The sequence below is a fragment of the Carassius carassius genome, chromosome 31 (assembly GCF_963082965.1).
Source record: "Carassius carassius chromosome 31, fCarCar2.1, whole genome shotgun sequence".
Taxonomy (NCBI): domain Eukaryota; kingdom Metazoa; phylum Chordata; class Actinopteri; order Cypriniformes; family Cyprinidae; genus Carassius; species Carassius carassius.
Genome location: NC_081785.1, coordinates 8701306 through 8722217, shown reverse-complemented (window position 1 = coordinate 8722217; position 20912 = coordinate 8701306). Strand labels below are relative to the sequence as shown.

Sequence of the window (20912 nt, the reverse complement as noted above, 5' to 3'; positions counted from 1 at the left end):
GACAGAAGTGATGGTATACTGCCACCTTTTGTCCAAAACAACTCAAAACAGAAAATGTAAGCCGTGCTGGTGTCCCAAAACTCTAATCTACCTGAAGTAGTAGTTTAATCTGTTACAACATGGGTAAAACATTTTCCATGTTATTATTTTTAATCCAATAACTTTATTTTTTTGTGTGTCATAATAAACACATTCAATTTTTAAATGCACATCTAAATAATACAGTATTTATAGTAATGTGTTTTCTTTGACATATACTTAACCAAAATAATTTAATAATCTTCATATACACCGTCATTCATTTGAAATAAATAAATAAATAAATGCCACTAGACAGTGGAAACAGAGATCTCATTCTTAGGACCTCTGGCTCCTTCCGCTTCATTTATTGTTGGGTTAGTCACGTGAGAGGAAATTCATGGAAAAACTCTGGGTAGTCCACGCGTCCTGTCAAAACAACACCTCTACAATGAAATCCATCAGAAAGAACAGGTTGGGCTTTATGATTCATATAATTACTGAATTCATGACAACAGCTTCATATGCATGGACTCGGATACTTATGTTTTTATTAGTTCGATCGTGCTGTCATGTTGACGCAAACGAGACTGTTTTGTACGTAATTCTTCTCTAATATGTGCATTTATATTTTAAACTTAAAACACCGTTTATTGAATCCCGTCGTAGTTTACCATGCACAGTGTGTGTTTGATTATTTTGATATGGACGAAGGTGCGACGGTTTTGCTGCTCGATAGTTAAACATGTTATTAGATTCTTAGCGCATCTTATACATTACACCAAAACAGACGAAACCTAAGACTTATTTGTTAAAACGTGACAAGACCACTTAGTCTTTTTGTCTATGGCACTGGGGCTGACATGTTTTAAGCATAGACTGTATAAAAAGGTTTTAAGTCACCGAGCGGCCTGAGCAAGTTGGTCTGTACGTACGGAAGTCTGTGTAGGACAAATTTGATGTTGCCAGATCTTTTTAAATAATTCACTCTATGTGCTTTGTAGAGCAACATAACATGAAAAAAGCGTGCAGCGCTCTCTGGCGCTAATGCTGCATACTTACACAGATGTAAAGAAAAAGTATATAAGATTAACGTTACATGTTACAAATGATCCGGTTAACCTACACTACACTGAACGAGAGAGGGCGCTACGACTCTTGTGATTGGCCGTTGGTGGAACAGAGCGGTATGTGATTGGCTGGTGCAGCGTCGGAGTGAACTGAGCGCTGTGTGTGATTGGTTAAGCGCAGGGACGGAAGGGGGAAAGGCTAAGCTGATCAGCTGGTCTCTGCAGAGATATCGGACTCCTGCAAAACAATTTAACGGTAGAGAAAGAAAGGTGCTCAATGTCACAATCGCCGGGAAGAGAAACACCGGATCACACACACACAGTCGCGGGAGCAAACGGATCCAGCTCTGCTGCAAGATTTTTTATAAGCATTGCCGTCTGATTCAGTGAGGATACGCTCGGGACTGCGGTATAATATCTACAGTCTCATCTGTGTGTGTTTACCTTTGCTGTTTCAAGTTTCAGTAATGCGAAAGCGAAAAGGCAGCGCAGACAATGACAGCTCGTTCACGGGTACAGTACTGGAAGATATCTCCGATCTAAAGCAGTGCCACGAAAAGACAGACACTGCTCCTGAGCCAGGAGGACCGGGGACCGCGATGGGGAGACGCTACAGGAGGTGAGGACTGCTGCTGCTCCTGCACATGTGCCACTGGTGCTCTATGCCTCTGTGTATGTTTTTACCAGTAGAAAGCTTACTCAAAACTTTTTTCAACCTGTACAGAGTCCAGTATTAAAAAAACAATCTGACCGTGTAATAACTTTTAAAAGTTCTACATTAGTTCAAAATCAGTTAATAGGTAAAAATGGCAGGAAACTGTTTACCTGCAAATAACATGATTACCTGGTTAAAAACCATGGTTCTGTGTTGATTTTAAGTTATGGGTTTTCATCATTATCTTATGTATTTTCAGCATCAAAGTCCAGTTTGATGCTTTTTAATATGATATTACATGCACTATTATCTGTCAACTCAAATCTTAGTTGGCTTTAAACTCTTTTGAGGCATGAAGCCACATAGATGATTCTCTATGATTGAATCAGAGTCCCACGTGACTCTCTTGAGACGCTAAGCAGTATTTAGGCTGTCCTGTCACAAAACTAGATCAGCAACTTCTGGGTGGGGTGTGAAGTGATTGTTTCAGTATGGCAGTGCTATGGCAGATGCTTGTAAGTCTGGGATATTTGTGCAAAGTTTAAAAATTATGTATAGAGACAAGGTTTTTGCGAATGATGATGTTGCATTTTTTTAGACATTGTTTTAGCTATGAATCAAATTCTATTTCTGATGGCAATCCTTGAAATATGGTTTTACATTACCGTTGTATATATATTTGAGGCACAATTGTGGCACAAGTATTGTTGTCTTTGGGAAGTTATTTCTATTTTTGTCACTAATCACAATCTTCACCATTTTGTTAATTGCATTGACCTTGTACATGGTAGCTCTTTTGCTTAAAATAGAGTATTCTGTTGAGTGGAAGAACCTGGAAAGCCAGATTTAAAGCCCATCATAGGTCCCTTACTCACAGGAGAGAGTTATTTTACTAATGCGTGCTTAAATGCTTCAGTGGATGCAAGGTGATATCTTTTTAGATTTCCTCAAAGCAGAGCTGAGTCATACAGTTTATGTTTTTCTGCTAAATTTAAAATAATGTAAGATTGCATCACTGTAGGAGGATGCATGGTGGGAATAGTCGTGTTCAGCTGTTGTCTAGGCATATCTCTGTACATGACTCACATTATCAGGCATAATATTAGGCCTTATGTGCAAATGTTCTAGAAATTTCTCCTGTTTGTTTGGTCTTGTGATGCCTGAGTTTTAAACAGTAAAAAAAATTAAGGTGTAGGCCTATGTGTAGTGGCGTCATTCTTCTCAGCCAGGACTTGCTCTGCAGATCAAAGTGTGAGGAAGATGGATGTTTTGGTCCAGCAATATGGTAGTAAAAAATTGTACACTCAGCAAAGAAACAATTAAGTACTGCCAGAACATGTTGCAAGTTGGGATCCTGGAGGATTTCCCACAGATCACAGCTTCTCAGCAGGTGCGTTGCAACCCCAAAATGCTTTTAAGATAACAGGATTGTATTAGGTTTCATGGTTGCGATGTCACATGAAAATACTATCTGGCTTTGAATGAATTGCCTGTGACCTTTGATCCTGGAGATCAGTTAGAGACCTGTGCCTCAAGTTTGCTATTGTTTCCTTGTTTCACTACTATTCAAAAGAATTTGGGGCATTAATACATTTTTTTTTTTACAAAGATTGAAAAATTTGATTTTTTTTAAGCAAGGACGCATTAAGTTGATAAAAAGTGATAGTAAAGGCATAGGAGATTTCTATTTCAAATACATGCAGTTCTTTTAAACTTTCCATTCATTAAATAATCCTGAAAACAAAATGTATCACAGCCTTCCACAAAAAAACAAACAAAAAAAAAACAGCAAAACATAACCAAAGGATCATGTGATACTGTAGACTGGATTAAATAACAAATAATAAATAAATAACATTTTAAAATGTATGCAAATAGAAAACAATTATTTTAAATAGTGATATTTGACTATATTTTTGATCAGATGAATGCATCCTTAGTAAGCATATGAGACTTATTTTTAATAAATGAGCTTGTAATGTTATATGGTCTGATTAATTTGATTTATAGTGTGATTTAGCTGTATGTGGAAACACTTACAGCTCTTAACTATAATAATGTTACGAACAATGATGTTATGTCAGGCAGTTGCAACTGAGCTGATGTTATGAAGGATTCCAGTATAACAAACCTGGAAAATGTCCTGTTTTAAAAGATGTTGTCTGCCAAATTAGCATGAAACACTAGCAGGAAATGGTACTGTAAACTTCTACCATCACATCTCATTTGAACTGTAATGCTATCTGATGGCACAGTAATCGGACTCTCCTCCGGTGCTGTATGGGTCTGGGGTATTGTGTGCTGGAGCCGGTCATGTGTCCGACACAAGAGCTGCCGCTTGTTAGTCTGGTTGCAGTGACCTTGACGTGGCAGGCCGGGTTCAAGGTGAAAAGGGTAGCTTTAGTTCACAAGATCTATGAAATGAAATTAGCTGAAATCCCCTGTAAAAATTGCACATGGATTTCAAAGTGAAAGACCCGATTAAACTGTTTAAGAGCACAGTGTTCTTTCCTGTGTTGACTTATTTGTTAATAGAAAGAGGAAATTTGGGTGTCAGTTTTTCTTCCAGGAAGATGGTAGTGATGATTAATTTTTTACTTTACTATTTAATGAAAATTCACCGTGTCTTTTTTTCTAAATGTTACTTATCTTATTGCGCATGATGAATTTTTACTTTATTTTTGACCTCATAAGTTATTTAAAAAGATATTAACTCGATCTTCTTGCGAAACGACAGACTTCTATCTCTCTCCTCTCTCTCCACCTTACATTTTTTATTTCCAGTCATCAGTTTTACCTGAATGTGACAATATGGAAGAAAAGATCGGTTGCTATTTCTGTTCCATCATGATTTTAAGAGCTGAAACACTGAAAAAGTCACAAAACGTCAGTTTGATTTGATGGGGTCTTTTAAAATAAATGTCTTGGTTGCATTCCCTTGTTCGTAAAGACATTCATCTAAAGGAGGTGTGGACTAGCCTTCAACCTAAATAATGAACCCCTGCTTCTCTCTAAACCATCAATTATTCACACTGCACATTTCAACCTGAAATTCTGGTCTGTTCTTGCGTCGTGCAAAAAATGAAGAACTGCATTGTGCATTTCTTGCAAAAAAAAAAAACACTTTTCAAAATCCCAACATTAGGTGAACCTGAAACCAACCTTTAAAAGCTTCTTTAAGACTGACTAGACATTGAGGCAGCAATCCCATTTCTTAATATTGAATATATGTAGTTTTGCAACTCCTCATTCTGGGTTGGTCAAATAGTGTTGGTGGTCCTTCCTGAGGCCATTTAAAGGAGCCTAATCTTGGGTCAAACAGAGCCATAACTAATTCTGGCATCTCTGTCAACACTTCTCTTCCGAGCTCCGCTGAAGGGTCAGAGACACTCAGTTTGGCGAGTGAAAGAAGAGAAGAGTGAAAGTGAAGACGGAAGGAGTGAGGGAGGAAGTAGAGAGCTTGAGATGTAGCACGCTTCTATCTCTTTTTCAGCCTTCGGAGTGCAGCGTCTACAGTTTCACATATCCTTCGTATATGTGTTTTGCTTGATCTCATCCCATTTGTGCTATCGTGTGGCATGCAATTCTTCATCAGCTGTTGTTTAAAGGAAATCAAAACTTGACACATTTACTTCCTTCAAAAAGTCCTTGTTCTTGTTTGTGGAGATTATTTGAAACTTTATGTTGTTTTCAGTTTCAGGTGCCGTTATAGAAAAGCTCATGCCTTGATTCATTTATTCCAAGAATCAAAGTATTCAGTAAGTGTGGAATTACCATCGTAAAGCTAGTTTCTTCTGAAAACACGTCACATTACTGAAGTTAAATGCATTATGAATGCCATTTAATTTTGTCTAATGAGGGAAGCTAGCAGATAACTTCCTGCATCATGTTACCAGAAGACAGGTTTTTTTTTTTTTTTTTGCTGTGCTAAAAGCAGGAAGCATTACAGTCCTCTTCCTACCCCAAGCTGTTTTACCAGACCTCGGTTTCTCAATGTCACCTCAGTATCTCTCAGAGAGTCCGGTCCGTCAGACCTGTCATAATCTATCAAATGTAGCTGTAGCTGCAGGTTTTTTAAAGTGCTCCTCTTTTCTCTACTTCCACTGTTTTCTTTTTTATGAACATATTCATGTTGCACAGATTTAAAGTCTGTCCAAATCTCATGTCTAGTCCTTTTTTTATATATATCTGTTCTGAAAATCGGACATTTTCTGAAATAAAGATTTCTTTAGTTTGTTGGGGTGCATTGAGGCATGTCTGGTTCACAATACATCATTAAGAAAAGCTATCTTTATGGACAAACATGTTGCCCTCTCCTTGTGGTGGCTTTGAATTCCAATGAAAAATGGATATATGTTTAGACAAAGGTCAGATGTCCAGATATTGTATGTGTATATGATTCACTGTAAAACCACAACTGGAAGTGGCTCAGAACAGATATAAAATAATCTGATCTTTTGTTGACATGTGCATTATCCAGTATAATGTAAAAAAGTATATATGTTCTTAACCCCCTCCACTTTGACTGCTAATCGATCATGGTCACTGATAGTGGTAGTATTTGGCAGTCAGTGCTCTATAACCATACCAGGATATTTAGGACATTGATCTAGACAGCTGCAGCTGAGATGTCTCATGCCACTTAGGGAGCTGTTGTCTGGTACCTGCAGACATGAGACGAGCCTTTGGTGTCTGACAGAGAAGGAAGAGACAAAAAGTTTTCCTGAGACATTTTCAAACTGACTTCTTAAGAATCGAGAGGAAGTGATCTAACTGGCTTTCAAGATCACTGTTTGAGGTTGGAGGAGGGGTTAAGCTGGTTTGATTTGGGCTTAGAAGATACGTTTGAATCTGAAGCCCACGAGATCCATCAAAAACAAGTCAGCCTGCATAACTTTCTTTTGTTCTGTGGAATACAAAAGAAGATTCATTGATAAATGTCTCAGTATTTTCTCAGTAGTGCTGTATTGTAGAATGGGTATGATGAAATGTTGTTCAGGTTGTTTCTTGCATACTTCAGTGTTCTTGTGTAGTTTTTAATCCTAAACTAGGTTTATCATTTCGGTACAGCAGGATGTAAGTACCTGTCTGCTCTGGTAATACACAATTATACATCTGTTCTTTGCCAAATACGGTGACCTGAAAATGACTCAATCATTTATTCATGTAGAATCAGACGTGCATTTAGGCTCTCACTTTTCCTGCATGGTTAATGCCCACTATATACAATTACACTAAAATGGCTAAATAATAGTCAAACAACTGCTTAGTTTTATTTTTTGAGCATTGCTGATATCACAGTAGATTTTAGATTGACCAAGAAATGTGGTAAGTGAGGAACTTTCTACTATGAATTCTCAATTAATAACTAATTAGTTATTAATAGGTTATTGGGTAACAGAGTTAATCTGCGACTTCTGAATAAACTAACTAGTGGTTTTTCAAGTTTAAAATCTCATCTCTATTTTAAGATGCATGCTCTTGACTTGGTGATTTCAGAGTGTGAAGTGTTGTGGTGTATGAGTGTTGGGGTGTGTAGGAGTAGTGTGTTGGAGGTTATCATTTTAAGAGAGTGGCATTCTGTCAAACGGAGAGACTGACACACACACACACACACACACACACACACACACAAATTGAAGTAAATTACTAAAGTGGTGCACTAGAACAGAACCAAAACTGTCTAATTACAGATCAGTAAGCAGTTAAAATATGAATCAATGCAGGGATTCATGATTCATGTTATGCTCTATATAATATACAAAAATGTAGAAATTACTGAGATACCGTATATTGTGATTCAGCCAAAAAGTACAGAGATGAATGTTATATGTGCATTATATATACATGTTGTGACACTTAATTTAATATATGAATAAGCTTTCTGTTATCCTATCTGTTAAATATATTTCTGTTTATATTTTTGGCCAAGATTTTCAGCCTATTTTTTTTTATTTCTTCCTGTCTTTTTGCTCCGTGCACTACTCAGAAACACTCTGTCCCAGTGCAGTCTGGACTCCTGATGTCCAGACAGCCGTAATAACGCCCATATGGCACTGGATCAGCATGACTTAACATATTAGTGTTACCCTGAAGGTGTTGAAGCTCTGGTTTGGATGTTCTGTGCAGACATGCACCTGCAAAAATGGTGTGTACAAGCAGAACTGCATCTTTTAACCTAACCAACCACATAGACAAATAAATGGCTAGTTCTAACGGATACTATTGCGTATATAATCAATAACATCAATAAATTTTGTACACACGGGCACACACACACAAACAGCTCCTTGTTAGTATTTGTGCAAGCACTGTTCAGTAATGAGTCTCTGAATAGTGCTGTTGTTGCACAATAGTCTTGCTCTTCATCACAGTCAACTTGCACTCTCACACACAAGCAAAACACGCACCACATGGACACACACACTCAGATCAAACCTTCTTTGACTCACTGCCAAGTGACCACACCGTCTTATCTCTGCAGGGAACACAAGATCAGCTGCCTGCTGCATTAATCACCTGGAATAAGTATAATATGGTTAGAGCTGTGGCTTATTGTTTATTTGCGTGCTGACACATTGATAGGTGGCTTCGAATTCTCCAATTTCTTCTTCCATCATTTCCTGTAATCCTTTCCATAAATGCAGAACAAAAATATTATTTTATTCAGGTTGTTCAAATTTGTTTACATTGTAAATTGAAATTCTAAACTGTCTTTGTTCTTCATACTAGCTAGTCGAGTGCAGAGGAAAGGTCGTAGTAGATGCCATTGTGGAATTGATCCAGGGTCAGCCGGATCAAACCGGATGCTCTGCTGCTTCCTGGATTATTGCTTTTTCTCTTTTTTTTTCACCCTGTCTGGGACATTCTCTCACTTCTTCATGTCCTGCCTTTGCTCACTCTCTCTCAGTTCTGCATTATTAATAGTTTTAGGAATATCCTTGAGGTTTCATATGACTGCATCTTTATGTATGCATTTACTGTGAAGAAGGTAAAATGTATTCATTATAAACGGAGCTGTTAAAAAATCTTTTTTTTTTTTTTTTTTTTTTTTTGAAAGAAGTCTATTATGCTCAACAAGAATGCATTTATTATATTAAAATATAATAACTGAAATATTAAATATTATTACAATCAACTGTTGTCTGTTTTAGTGTATTTTGAAATGCCATTAGTCTTGTGTCACATAATCCTTCAGAAATCATTTAAATATGCTAATTGTGTGCTGCTTTATATTCTTGTGGAAACGATAATGAAGTTTTACATATGTATAATGTGTATGAGAGAGCTTGCGTGTGTGTGTGTGTGTATGCGTGTTAGTATTTGAGTGTTTAAGTAATCCCCTGGTCATGAGTTGGGTAGGAAAATACCTTTCAGAGTTTAAGGAAATGAAACAAGCTCGATTAAAGCAGCTTTTCACCACAAACCTCCTAGAATCATAAAGTCACATTTTAAAGGGGTCAATTGATGTTGATAAAAAAGTACATTATTTTGTGTATTTGGTGTAATTTGTTTGTGGTTTATGGTAAAAAAAAAAAAAAACCGTATTTTCCAGATACTGTACATTTATTGTTTCTACTCTATGCCCCGTCTTTCTGAAACGAGTAGTTTTTTTTACAAAGCTCATCAGTCTGAAAAGCGAGGTGTGCTCTGATTGGCCAGCTATCCTATGCGTTGTGATTGGCCGAATGCCTCAAGCGTGTGACGGAAATGTTACGCCCCTTATCATACTGTGATGTGTGTCCCGGTCAAAACACCGGAACAACAAGACAAAAACAATAAAACCCATTACAGACGCATTTGTAGCATCCAGTGGGGACATGATTACAGATTACAATGACTTCTAATGTCTTTTTATGCATTGCGTTGTATTGCGCCATGAAAACATAAAAGTGAAAGTGAAGTGACATTCAGCCAAGTATGGTGACCCATACTCAGAATTCGTGCTCTGCATTTAACCCACCCAAAGTGCACACACACAGCAGTGAACACACACACACCCCTGGGGAGCAGTTGGGGTTCAGTGCCTTGCTCAAGGGCACCTAAGTCGTGGTATTGCCAGCCCGAGATTCGAACCCACAACCCTAGGGTTAGGAATCAAACTCTCTAATAACTAGGCCACGACTTCCCCTTAACCATGTCTGCATTTGTGATCGGAGAAACGACAAACAACAAGCTCTACTCTCAAAACTCACATTTGAATCATCAGTGACAAATCCTTTAAAAATGTAAACCTACTTACAGACTGTGACTCAGAACAGCCGACATTGTAGTCTTCTCTCCCAGGATCAGGAAATAGTCCTCCATAAAATGTGCTGCACACATCTGAATATTTGAGTTGTTGTATGTTGAACATACAACTTAACCACTGATTTCTAGTTGTGTCCTCTTTTGGAAGGCAAAACAAAGTAGTTTCTTTTTCATATTTGGATCTGACATGGCGCCGGGGGCAACAGCAAGGAATTAAAGTTAGTTGTTCATAAATGCGGAGTTATGCAAATCTTCCCACACAGTGACATAGACATGTGGGGGCATATTTAAAACAAGGTATTTTAGTAGGGCATGGACAAGTCTTAACTTTTATAAAGAATATCTCTTTGGATTTGAGACTAGTCTTTGCAACTTAAGGGATCGTATCTATTCACAAACAGCTTATAACACTCCAAAGAGAAAGGAAAACTTGAAATTGCATCATATGACCCCATTTAATTTGCATATAAGGCACACAAACACACAAAGTAGAGATCAGGGCTGTAAGTCAGACAGGGTGAGTTTGTTCCTCTTGCTTTCTCCTGTAATTTGAATCATGACACTTTATACTCCCTGGCACAATTTAGAGGTCACCGCTGGCCACTAATGCCACGTTTCCACCGAAATTACCCGGAACATTTGTACCAGGAACTTTTTTTCCCAGGAACTTTTTTCCCCCCAGACCTGTTGTTTTCTGCATTTCCACCGCGGTGTAAAGTACCGGGAAGATTAGGCAAATAGACTGGTGATGTAGGTCTGCGCGCGTTTCTCAATACAAAGTATGCTGATTTTGGACGTGCATCCTCGGTAGTTCAGACTTTGTGCATTCGACTCGGGAGTGTGATGTCCGCGACGACGCAGGTCTGGTAATTCTGCAAACAGCAGCGTACTTGATGACATCAGTCAGCTGATCATGGCTACTCCAATTTTCCTCTCTGTATATTTACAATAAAACGAAATAGGATATCAAATACCACTGCCTCCTTTCGTTTTCATTTAAACATAATAAATGAGCTGCAGAAATATACTAGTTCAGGGATATGTATATATTTATACAGCCATTACAATGAAACAAAATATTATATAAATTTGCCTTTTTTATTTTCATTGTCACATATAGATAAATTGAATACAGACCAAAGATAACCTGTTAGATTTACCCAAAACAAATTATATTTTATGTTTAACCACTAAAGAGAGATCAAAGCCAGCGTCACATATCAGAAGGTCTAGGCGAGGTGAGGCTGCTTCTCAGCGGATACATAAGCACTGAGCTCCTGCTGATCGCGTGGAGTTCACAGTCTCCGAGATCGGCGAAACACATTTTTAAATAGGTGCTGTCTTTATAAATAAACCACAGATTTGAGTTTTAAACAACTACATTCTCGCCTGAAATACTTTTAAAATTACATTTCATGACACAATAATAGTAATATTTAGAAAATGATCCGAATAAATGGTGGTTGAACTCAACCAATGCTGCGTGAACTCAACCAATCAGGATGTTTAGCGCCAAGTCCCGCCCCCGAAAGTTCCGGAACTTTGAAAAGTACCACCTCGCCAGCAGGGACTTTCTGAAGGGCATTTTTTTACCGGTACTTTATTTAGTTCCTGGTTCGTGCGGTGGAAACACACCGAGTACCAGGCCAAAGTCCCTAGTTCCTGGGTAAAGTTCCTGCGGTGGAAACGCGGCATAAGATGCTTACTGTCTGACCTCTGAGTGTGAGAGAGACCAAGAAAAGACAGGCCATGTTATGAGGATTGTTAACCCTTAGGTTCAAAAGAGAAGAGTATGTCCGAAAACATTCCTAAATTTTCCTAAAATTTAATTTAAGATTCCCTTAATATATGCTACAACTGTGTTTCATCCAATTAAATTTGAGACAATGTTGTTCTTAACCAATCATCGCAGGTCTTGTTGAATAGGACACAATACTATCTTTATTACTTTATCTACTATATGTGTGTTAAAGGAAAGCATGTTTAATGTAATCAGTTCTTGTCTGTGTCTGCAGGGGTGGTTTGATGTGGAGGCTGAAGAAGCTACTGATCTGTGTGCTGGGAATCTACATCGCCATCCCTGTTATCATCAAAGTCTGTCCATCAATACAAGCTAAATTAGTATTTTTAAACTTTGGTGAGTATTTTCAACCAGTCTTTTAGTCTAGTCTAGTCTTTGTGAACATCTGTGAGTTCTTTGTAAATATGTGAGTATTTAGCCCTGTCTTTGTTAAATTTGGTAAGTATTAAGCCTATCTTTGTAAACTTTCCATTTATTTACATTTTTAGAGTCTCTTTGTGATCTAGCCTGACCTGTTTAACCCTTTATATTTAGACCAATGCATTTTCCATTTGCATTTTGTTTATTCAAGCTAAACTGCCATGTAAGTTGTCAATATTTTGGATTGGATGCTACATTAGTTTCTGTTGATTTTTTAAAATTTAATATGGTAATATGGGTCAGTCTCCATAATCCTATGCTGCTGCAAAGGAAAGGACAAGCTTAGAGCAATTATCCTCAAGGGAAATGTAATATCCAAGGAGATTGTAACACTGCATTTTCCCTTGTGAAATATTCAGCATGCTCAGAACAACTCTTGCGAAACATTCAGTCACGCATGCTTTTGTAGTCATTTTTGATCAACATAAAGTCCCACAATCTCTACTTTGTTTTTAATTACTGATGCCTCAACACCTGTTTTGCAACATGTCTTTTGTTTAAATTGATGTCCATCACAGAACAGAGTCTGCTGGATATCATGCCATTTAATAAGACATTTTGAAACGTTGGAGTTTGAATCCATAGTCAGCCTTTCACTGAAACGACAAAACAAAGATATCATTCATCCATCAATCCAGATAAATGTCTACTCTGTTTGCCGCTCAGCCTCTCACACACCTCTCCGTCTTCTCAAATAATTCCTATGTCACATCATAGTTTCATTTCTCTGATATTAGTCACGTTCTGTTGTGTTTTGGGCTGATGTTAGCAGAAGCAGTATCAGCAGTGATTACATTGCTTCTGTCAGCTGATGTGTTTCTTCACACTTAGTTCTGCTACTGTTTTTCAGTCTGAGCTAATAATGCACAGAATGTGTGTAAAAGTGTGACTGTAAGCGTCCCTGTGTCTGCTTTCCTTAGAGAAAAATATGTTACTAAGGTCGGTGAACTTAAAGTCATCAGTCTCCTGAGAAAGCTTGTGGCACGCAGTTTCTTGCAGCAAAAACAGTCATGATTCAAATTTACATGACTTTTTTCAATTCTCAGACCAAACATGGCAGTATGAGGAATTGCAAAAACTTCTGTATGAAATTACTTACAAGCATATTTGTGAATGTTCAATAACTCTCTTATTCTTTCAAAATGTATCCGTATTAAAGAGACGAAAAATACTCACCCATTTTAAAATATCCTTAAAAATTATATATATCAATATCCTGTTTGACTCAGAAATATGTTGGATTCATTCAGTTTCATGTTAACTATTTTCTATGTTTCTCTCTTTCAGTGCGAGTGCCATATTTTATAGATCTGAAGAGACCACAGGATCAGGGCTTGAATCACACTCACAACTTTTACCTGCAGCCCGAGGAGGGAATCAACATTGGAGTGTGGTGAGAGCACAGACACAGACACAGACACAGCCTGGCCTACCTCCATCATCCATCTCTCTGCCTTATCTGTCTCTCTGACCTCAAGTTCTCAACCCTACAGATTTCTGTCCCTCTCTATCTGCCTTATGGCCATGGCTGTCTTTCTGAAGGGCATGGAAAAGTCCTGCACTTGTTGAAATGCAGCCTGTGGCCCAAAATGTGTAAATCCCTGTGGCTGCTGGCTATTGAGTGTGACTGTGTGTGTTTGACTTTTACTAAGTAACAGTGAACATATAAACATATAAACTTCCTGCCGCTGATGCTTTATGCAGTTTTCTATGCATAAATAAGCTGTGCCCTGGTCAGATTCAGTATTGAATAGAATCTTTGATGATTAAGTCTTGGGGAAGTGAACAAGCCATGAAAAGACTACACTACCATTCAAAAGTCTGGTGTCAGTCCGTTTTTTTTTCTTTTAAAATAAAAATAATAATAATACTTTTTAATTCCGGAAGGATACATTACACTTATCGAAAGTGACTTTAAAGCCATTTCTAATGTTACAAAAAAAGTCTATTTCAAACAAATGTTGTTCTTTTGTACTTTAAGAAGAATTCACAATATTACTGTTTTTACTTTATTTCGATGAATATGAGACAATTATTTCAAAAACATTTAAAAGGTTTACCAACCTCAAATTTTTGAACACTACCACATGTCATGTACATGTACTATTTTTCACCATTTCATGCGTAGGAAGCAGAAATCTAACAGCTGCATATCTCTTTTGTATATCATGTCATCTCTCTTTCCATCTGTCTCTCTCAGGCACACAGTACCTTCAGTGATGTGGAGGGAGGCTCAGGCAAAAGATGCTGAATGGTATGACAAAAGCTTCCAGTCCAGTCATCCTGTCATCCTCTACCTCCATGGCAACACTGGAACAAGGTACACAAACACTAAGGGACAAGAGATCAACATCACTTTATAAAACCAACTAAAACGATTCAGTGTGAGTTAAGACTGCAATGCACTACACTTACACTGCTTTATAGTCTGGAAGATCAGATCTGTGGATTTGACCAACAGTTGTGTAATGTATGATGTGCACCAACTATGATTCTGTCTAATCATTGGAGAACAAACCTGTTTAATATTTTGAACCAATTTTAGAAAGCGTATCACCTTCATTTATTATGCATTTACTAGCAACAAGGCGTGTATTTCTGTGTGAGTCTGTCATGTTCGGAATGATTTGAACATTAGTGTGTGATCCTCAGTCGGTTAGCGAATGGAGTCCAATTTTTCTTCTGTAACCATTTGTAATTTGACAAATTTGCAGTTCTCTGGTCATTTTACTTAAGTGTATTTTTGTGTTTGTTTCAGAGGAGGGGATCACAGAGTTCAGCTGTACAAGGTATAAGAAATAAGAGCAACTGCTTTGAATTTATACTATCATTCAAAAGTTTGGGGTCAGTAAGATTTTATAATTCTTTTTAAAATTTCACCCAAAGAGCGCACATCCAAAAAGCTGAAAGCTTTAACTCAAGTTACTCAACCACAAAAAATATGTTGTGATGTCTCGAGCCTAAAAGCTCTTCATCAGACAATGAACAAATACACAGCTCATCCCTCATATACAGCACAAACCTAAATCACATGATCACCCACATGACAAACCACAAAAAAACACACACAAGGGCAAAAAACTAAAATTACAAACACCAAGACAAAATATAATATCGCATATAGTGTAATAAATATTACATATAGTGTCATAATTAGAGAAAAGGACTCTTAGCCAAAAGGTATATTACTCAAAAGATGTGTTGGCTAATAATTAATCAAAGGATCCTGAAAAATGTATCACACTTTCCCAAAAATATTAAGCAGCACAACTGTGTTCAATATTTATAATATAAGAAATGTTTCTTAAGATTTGAAACCAGTGCTTGTCTTATTGTCCATTTGTCTATTTGAGTTAATGTTAGACACTTTTTTTTATATGCTTGTCTGTACAGGTTCTTTGTTCATTAGGCTACCATGTAGTCACATTCGATTATAGAGGTATGTTAAGCCTCAGTTTTAATGCATTATCCTATCATGCAATTCCAAATTCAATTCGCTGTCTTAGAGTGAACACCACATGTTTTTTTTTTTCGTGCAGGTTGGGGTGACTCTGAGGGAAGCCCTTCAGAGAAAGGCATGACATCAGACGCTCTCTTCGTCTACCAATGGATAAAGCAGCGGATTGGTCAGAAGCCCCTGTACATATGGGGTCACTCACTCGGCACAGGGTGAGATGAATTTGCCCAAGTCATCTGAAAGAACACTGTTGATGGTTTTTCTTTCTCTAGATGTAGATACTGTAATTCTTGGAATTAGATTTGAGCTTTTCTTTGATGTAAAGGAATTGATTGTGTAACTCCCTGTGGCATTTTTGAACTGCTGCTGATGCTGTACATTCCTGTTTTTCCAGAGTGGCCACTAACCTAGTGAGACGGCTCTGTGACAGGGGTATGTGGACATACATTCATGCATTTGTGTTTTCTTGGAATGTTGTGACTGAAACAAATAGTAGCCTGCAGTGTGAAACTACAAACCAAGCAGAAACTTCCAACAATGGCTTTATTCTTCAATTGCAACCAGCCATTTACAAATCACTGTGAATAAATGAATGAATGCTATGTCACCTAAGAAAAGCATAACCTTGTGGACTTGTCCCCACAAGGAAAAGGGACTAAATAATGATCAGGCTTTACACAGCCCTGGAAAATCATAAATATCCAAAAGTTTGACTTCAAGGCCTGGAAAAATTACATGTGTATATGTGTGTGTGTGTATATATAGACGATTTCAACGGCAACAACATAAACAAAAGTTACTGCGCATGCGCTCTTTTGTGGACCTAACTTAACTTCCAGTAGACTTCCAAATAGAATCAATAACAACAACCAAGTCCCTCTAGAGTAGATATTTTTTGATAACAAACAAAATATGTTTGCTGCGTGGATCAGGTGGACTTAATGAAAATGCAAATTCATTCTTTGCCAGCAGGAGATGTTTTAAAGCATAGACATAAAGGGCGAGAAATAGAGGTTTCCCCAGTAACAGCTGTAAACAAAGCAGAGGTGGTACGCTCACACGCTGCTTTATCAGGCATATAACACGCAAGTCTTCCTTCAGAAATACAGCAATATATAAACACCTGTGCCTCATTTTGATATTTAAACATATAAATGTAAGGAATTATTATTATTAAACGTGCAGTACGTAACGTTACTCATGTTTATTCAACGAAGCCTTTTTGAAAATCGATCAGTTTTAAAATTGTGGCGAGTCTCCAAAAATAAATTAATGTATGGGAAACACATCCCGCAGCACAACCACCTGACCCCAACTTCAGTGTACTCATCACCTTGACTTTAACTGCGTTTGTAGAAGGCACTGCAGCCAGACCGATATACACAACACAGACCGGAAGTTAACTTAAGTCCAGGCGCGTGCGCCCGATGAAACCGTCTATATATGTGTGTGTGTGTGTACGTGTGTGTGTGTGTCTCTCTCTCTCTCTCTCTCTCTCTCTCTCTCTCTCTCTCTCTCTCTCTCTCTCTCTATATATATATATATATATATATATATATATATATATATATATATATATATATATATATATATATATATATATATATATATATATATATATATATATATATATATATATATATATAATGTGTGTGTGTGTGTGTGTATATATATATTATATCGTTAAAAAATTTGGGGTCAGTACTATTTTTTTTTAAAGAAATTAACACCTCTATTCATTAAAGATGCATTAAAATTAACAAAGCGACGGTAAAGACAATTTTACAAAAGCACCAAATCCGCATGCTAAATTATAAGTCTTAAATTTTAATAATCAAAAAATAACTGTATATAAGTTATAAGAAATTCAAATTTGTGTGTAAACAACTAACGTTTTAATTTGGGTTTAAAATTAGTTGATAGAAGTTCGCTCATATTATGAACAATGAAGGTGAATTAAATATCCGTAAAGAAAGAGTTTATGAATCTAATGACCTTTTTTCGAGGTAAGCAATGACTGTGTTGATGTTTCAGAAATAGGCAACCTTTCATAGGCACTCGCTTTACTGGATTAAGACTGAACTAATTTAATCACCAAGCACTTCCAATAAGTCTTTAAGATGCGCAAGCCTGTAGTTGAGGCACTATTTTAAACATGAAGGAATGATGCAAGCTTTCTCCCACTGTGCTTGCAGGAACGCCCCCAGACTCCCTAATTTTAGAGTCGCCCTTTACCAACATCAGAGAGGAAGCCAAAAGCCATCCCTTCTCTATGGTGAGAAACCAACTTCCTGTTCAATCTCAAGGTGTCACATACTGCCATTGTGCAACAAATAAACATAACTAACTTTGAATATTTATGTTATTTGAACAGGTTTACAGATATCTACCAGGCTTTGACTGGTTCTTCCTGGATTCTATAGATGCAAATGACATTCGCTTTGCCAGTGACGAGAAGTAGGTTCTTTTATAGCCTTTTATTTCGTCCATTTCTCTGTAAGTTTACTTGTTTATCTACAAAGCCTGTTCTGTGTTTATATAGCACAGTGTCCTTGCAGCTGTGTTGAGATAATCATCCGGTCTCTATTCTGTAGCACTTTCACATGCTAGAGTCTTTGTCTTTCTCTGAGAACTTGCTTTAGAAACATACTTGATGTACATGTGTATAAATAAACCGCTTTAGTATTCAGTGGCATGTGGGCATTGATTCTTGAGTCATAGATGAAGTGATCATGTAATTCATTACACAATCCTCCAGTGCAAGGTCCCAGACTACAAAAAACAGACCTGTGTCCTGAATCCCTATAAGGAAGTGCTTATTTTGAGTTTTTGAGTATCTCAAACTACTGAATTGTATCTGTTTGTCTTGTTAGTGTCAACCACATATCCTGTCCGGTTCTGATCCTGCATGCTGAAGATGACACTGTTGTACCCTTCCAGCTGGGAAAGAAGGTATTACATCAGTGTCAGACAATAAGAGGGTTCATTTAAAACTGTAAAATGGATACTTCAGACTCGAAATTCTGATTGGATGAGCCATGTTCAAGGCTATTGTAAAAGCACATCATTTTATCACTTTTTACCTTTATCTGCCATTGTTGTCAGGCTAAGCAACAGATTATAACACTGAGAATATATGAATTATTAAACAACCTGTTACATGTCAAACAAAGTCATATATTGAAAAAGGTTACATTAAAACTGGTTTTTGTTTTACTGTCTGTGTATATATATATATTTTATTTTTTTTTATTTTTTTTTAAAGATCTGAATTTTTTTCACAGCTATATGATTTGGCAGCTCAGAGCAAGAGTCTGAAAGGTCATAAGGTTCAGTTCATCCCGTTCCCCAGCTCTCTGGGCTACAGACACAAGTTCATCTACAAGAGCCCACAGCTACCAAATATACTCAGGTGTGTACACTTTACAAACTGCTGCTATTTGTAGTTTTTCCCCACTGCTTAGTGCTGACCAAACAGTTTGGCTACATTCATCTTTTTATTCTATTGGATGAGAATACAAGCTATTTTTAGGATTGTGCCAGGTGGTGTAGTTTTTACATTCTGCTCCAGGTCCCTGAGAAACAGCTGTGGCGATAATAATTCAGACTGAAGTCACTGTCTGTATGGTACAGTTTGTGCTGATACTGAACATCAACCCTGTCTGAATACAGATATATGGTTTTATTTGAGATGGGGCTGTTGCTAATGATTTTTCAGGACGGCAACCCTGCACATTTCTTTAGGAGGAACACCAGAGGTCAAACATGTTGTCAACAAAACTGATGTGATCTAAATTATTTCTATGAAGTAACCTGAGATTTTAAGTACCAGTAATAAGGTTTAGTTTTATACGTAATATTATTAATTCAGTTTAATTATTGACTTATATTTGTCAAATAAGATATAATAAGAAAAATTGTACTACATTAAGTTTTAAATTAATAAAAAAATAAATATTAGCAATGTATTTTTTAAATTCTGTTAAAATATAAATATTATATATACCAAAATACATTTGGACAATGAGTCCACATGTGAATTATATGAATTTGCATTGGATAACAAAATATATTGTTGTATAAGACTTTTTCACAGAACTGCCTTGCTTTGACTTTTTTTTTTAATTACTTTTAAGCAACTGGTTGCAAGGTCATTTTTACTGGATATATTTAATATAGCTATTGTTTTAGAATTGGAAAAAATGCCAACTTTTTTGCCAAAAGTGTGCTTATTTTGTTTAATTACGTAAATACTTAAGGGCCACTATACACATTTAATGGAATTTATATTGATTTAAATACAGATTTTTATTGTTTATTTGAGCATTATATTTTCTATAAAAGTGTTGAAAACCCTGGTTAGGGAAACCCAGTGGTTGAGTTGAAATAATTTGTTTTGCACTTTGTTTGGAAATGAAACCTAATAGATCGTGATGGTGAGAAGTCTAAAATGTTGTTGTTCTCTTTGTCTCTCTCTCTTAGTGATTTTCTTAATGCGCCGCATCCTCACGTGTAATCAGGATTATTTCAGCCGACTGCCCACTCTCACACACTCTCAGTTAAACACACATACACAATGTACTAATGTGTTCATGCACACACAATCAAGGACTGAAGTTCTTCTGCATTCCTTTGTTAACTTAAAACCTACGGAGGGAGAAAGTCATTTGGAGTGTGTCAGGGCTGGGTGATTTCTTACACCGCTTCCTGGTGCTATGGTAACAGATCTGAAGGGGCAGCTGGAGCACAAAGTATGCAAAATAATATGCTGATATGCACTGAAATAATGCTTAAGTCAACAACCCTCTTCTAAGGACAGACACACTGATGAAGTTTTAGCGATGGCGCTCCGAAGACCACACAAGAATTACAGTCAAAGGGAAGAAGCAGGACTTGCTGACTGCAATTCACTCCTTTTTTTTTTTATGAACGTACAACAACAAACTTGTCGACAATATCATGGACTTTATATAAAGTCTGAAATGCACTCAATGTAAACAGCGAGTTGTTTTAGGTTGAACTTGAATTGTGTACAATAAAATGTATTTTCTTTTTTTTCTGTCTTTATTTTTCTCCCAATTGAAATAGTAATTTAAATTGCAGAATTTTATGCTGCCTTGGCATTAAAACTGATATTGTATGGGATGTATTGTGCTTATGCTGTTGTGTTTAGTTGATACTATTGCAACTCCGCTGCAATCAGAAACTGAATGTGCTTTTGAAATGACTTTTTTTTTTTTT

The 20912-nt window shown here is 36.9% G+C and overlaps 1 protein-coding gene across 2 annotated transcripts; it reads left to right on the top strand.

Annotated features, from left to right (window-relative positions):
* The first annotated feature begins 367 nt into the window (after positions 1 to 367).
* Positions 368 to 20565, top strand: LOC132111471 (lysophosphatidylserine lipase ABHD12-like). 2 transcript variants are annotated; one of them, XM_059518804.1, is made up of 14 exons: positions 368 to 492; positions 1548 to 1707; positions 12009 to 12130; positions 13502 to 13607; positions 14415 to 14534; positions 14973 to 15003; positions 15608 to 15653; positions 15754 to 15883; positions 16066 to 16103; positions 17867 to 17946; positions 18046 to 18128; positions 18545 to 18623; positions 18956 to 19083; positions 20154 to 20565. In XM_059518804.1, exons 2-14 carry the CDS (start codon positions 1556 to 1558, stop codon positions 20185 to 20187), a joined length of 1149 nt encoding a protein of 382 aa, XP_059374787.1. In that variant the 5' UTR covers positions 368 to 492; positions 1548 to 1555; the 3' UTR covers positions 20188 to 20565. The 2 variants fall into 2 exon arrangements, with proteins under 2 accessions (XP_059374787.1, XP_059374786.1); XM_059518803.1 differs by lacking the exon at positions 368 to 492 and having other exon boundaries at positions 1262 to 1707.
* Positions 20566 to 20912: the final 347 nt, after the last annotated feature.

Excerpts from the sequence above, each read along its gene's own strand:
- LOC132111471 (XM_059518804.1), top strand. The coding sequence starts at position 1,556 with ATGCGAAAGCGAAAAGGCAGCGCAGACAATGACAGCTCGTTCACGGGT. Across the intron at positions 15,884-16,065 it reads GGTCACTCACTCGGCACAGG|AGTGGCCACTAACCTAGTGA; the intron begins GTGAGATGAATT and ends CTGTTTTTCCAG. Across the intron at positions 19,084-20,153 it reads CAGCTACCAAATATACTCAG|TGATTTTCTTAATGCGCCGC; the intron begins GTGTGTACACTT and ends TCTCTCTCTTAG.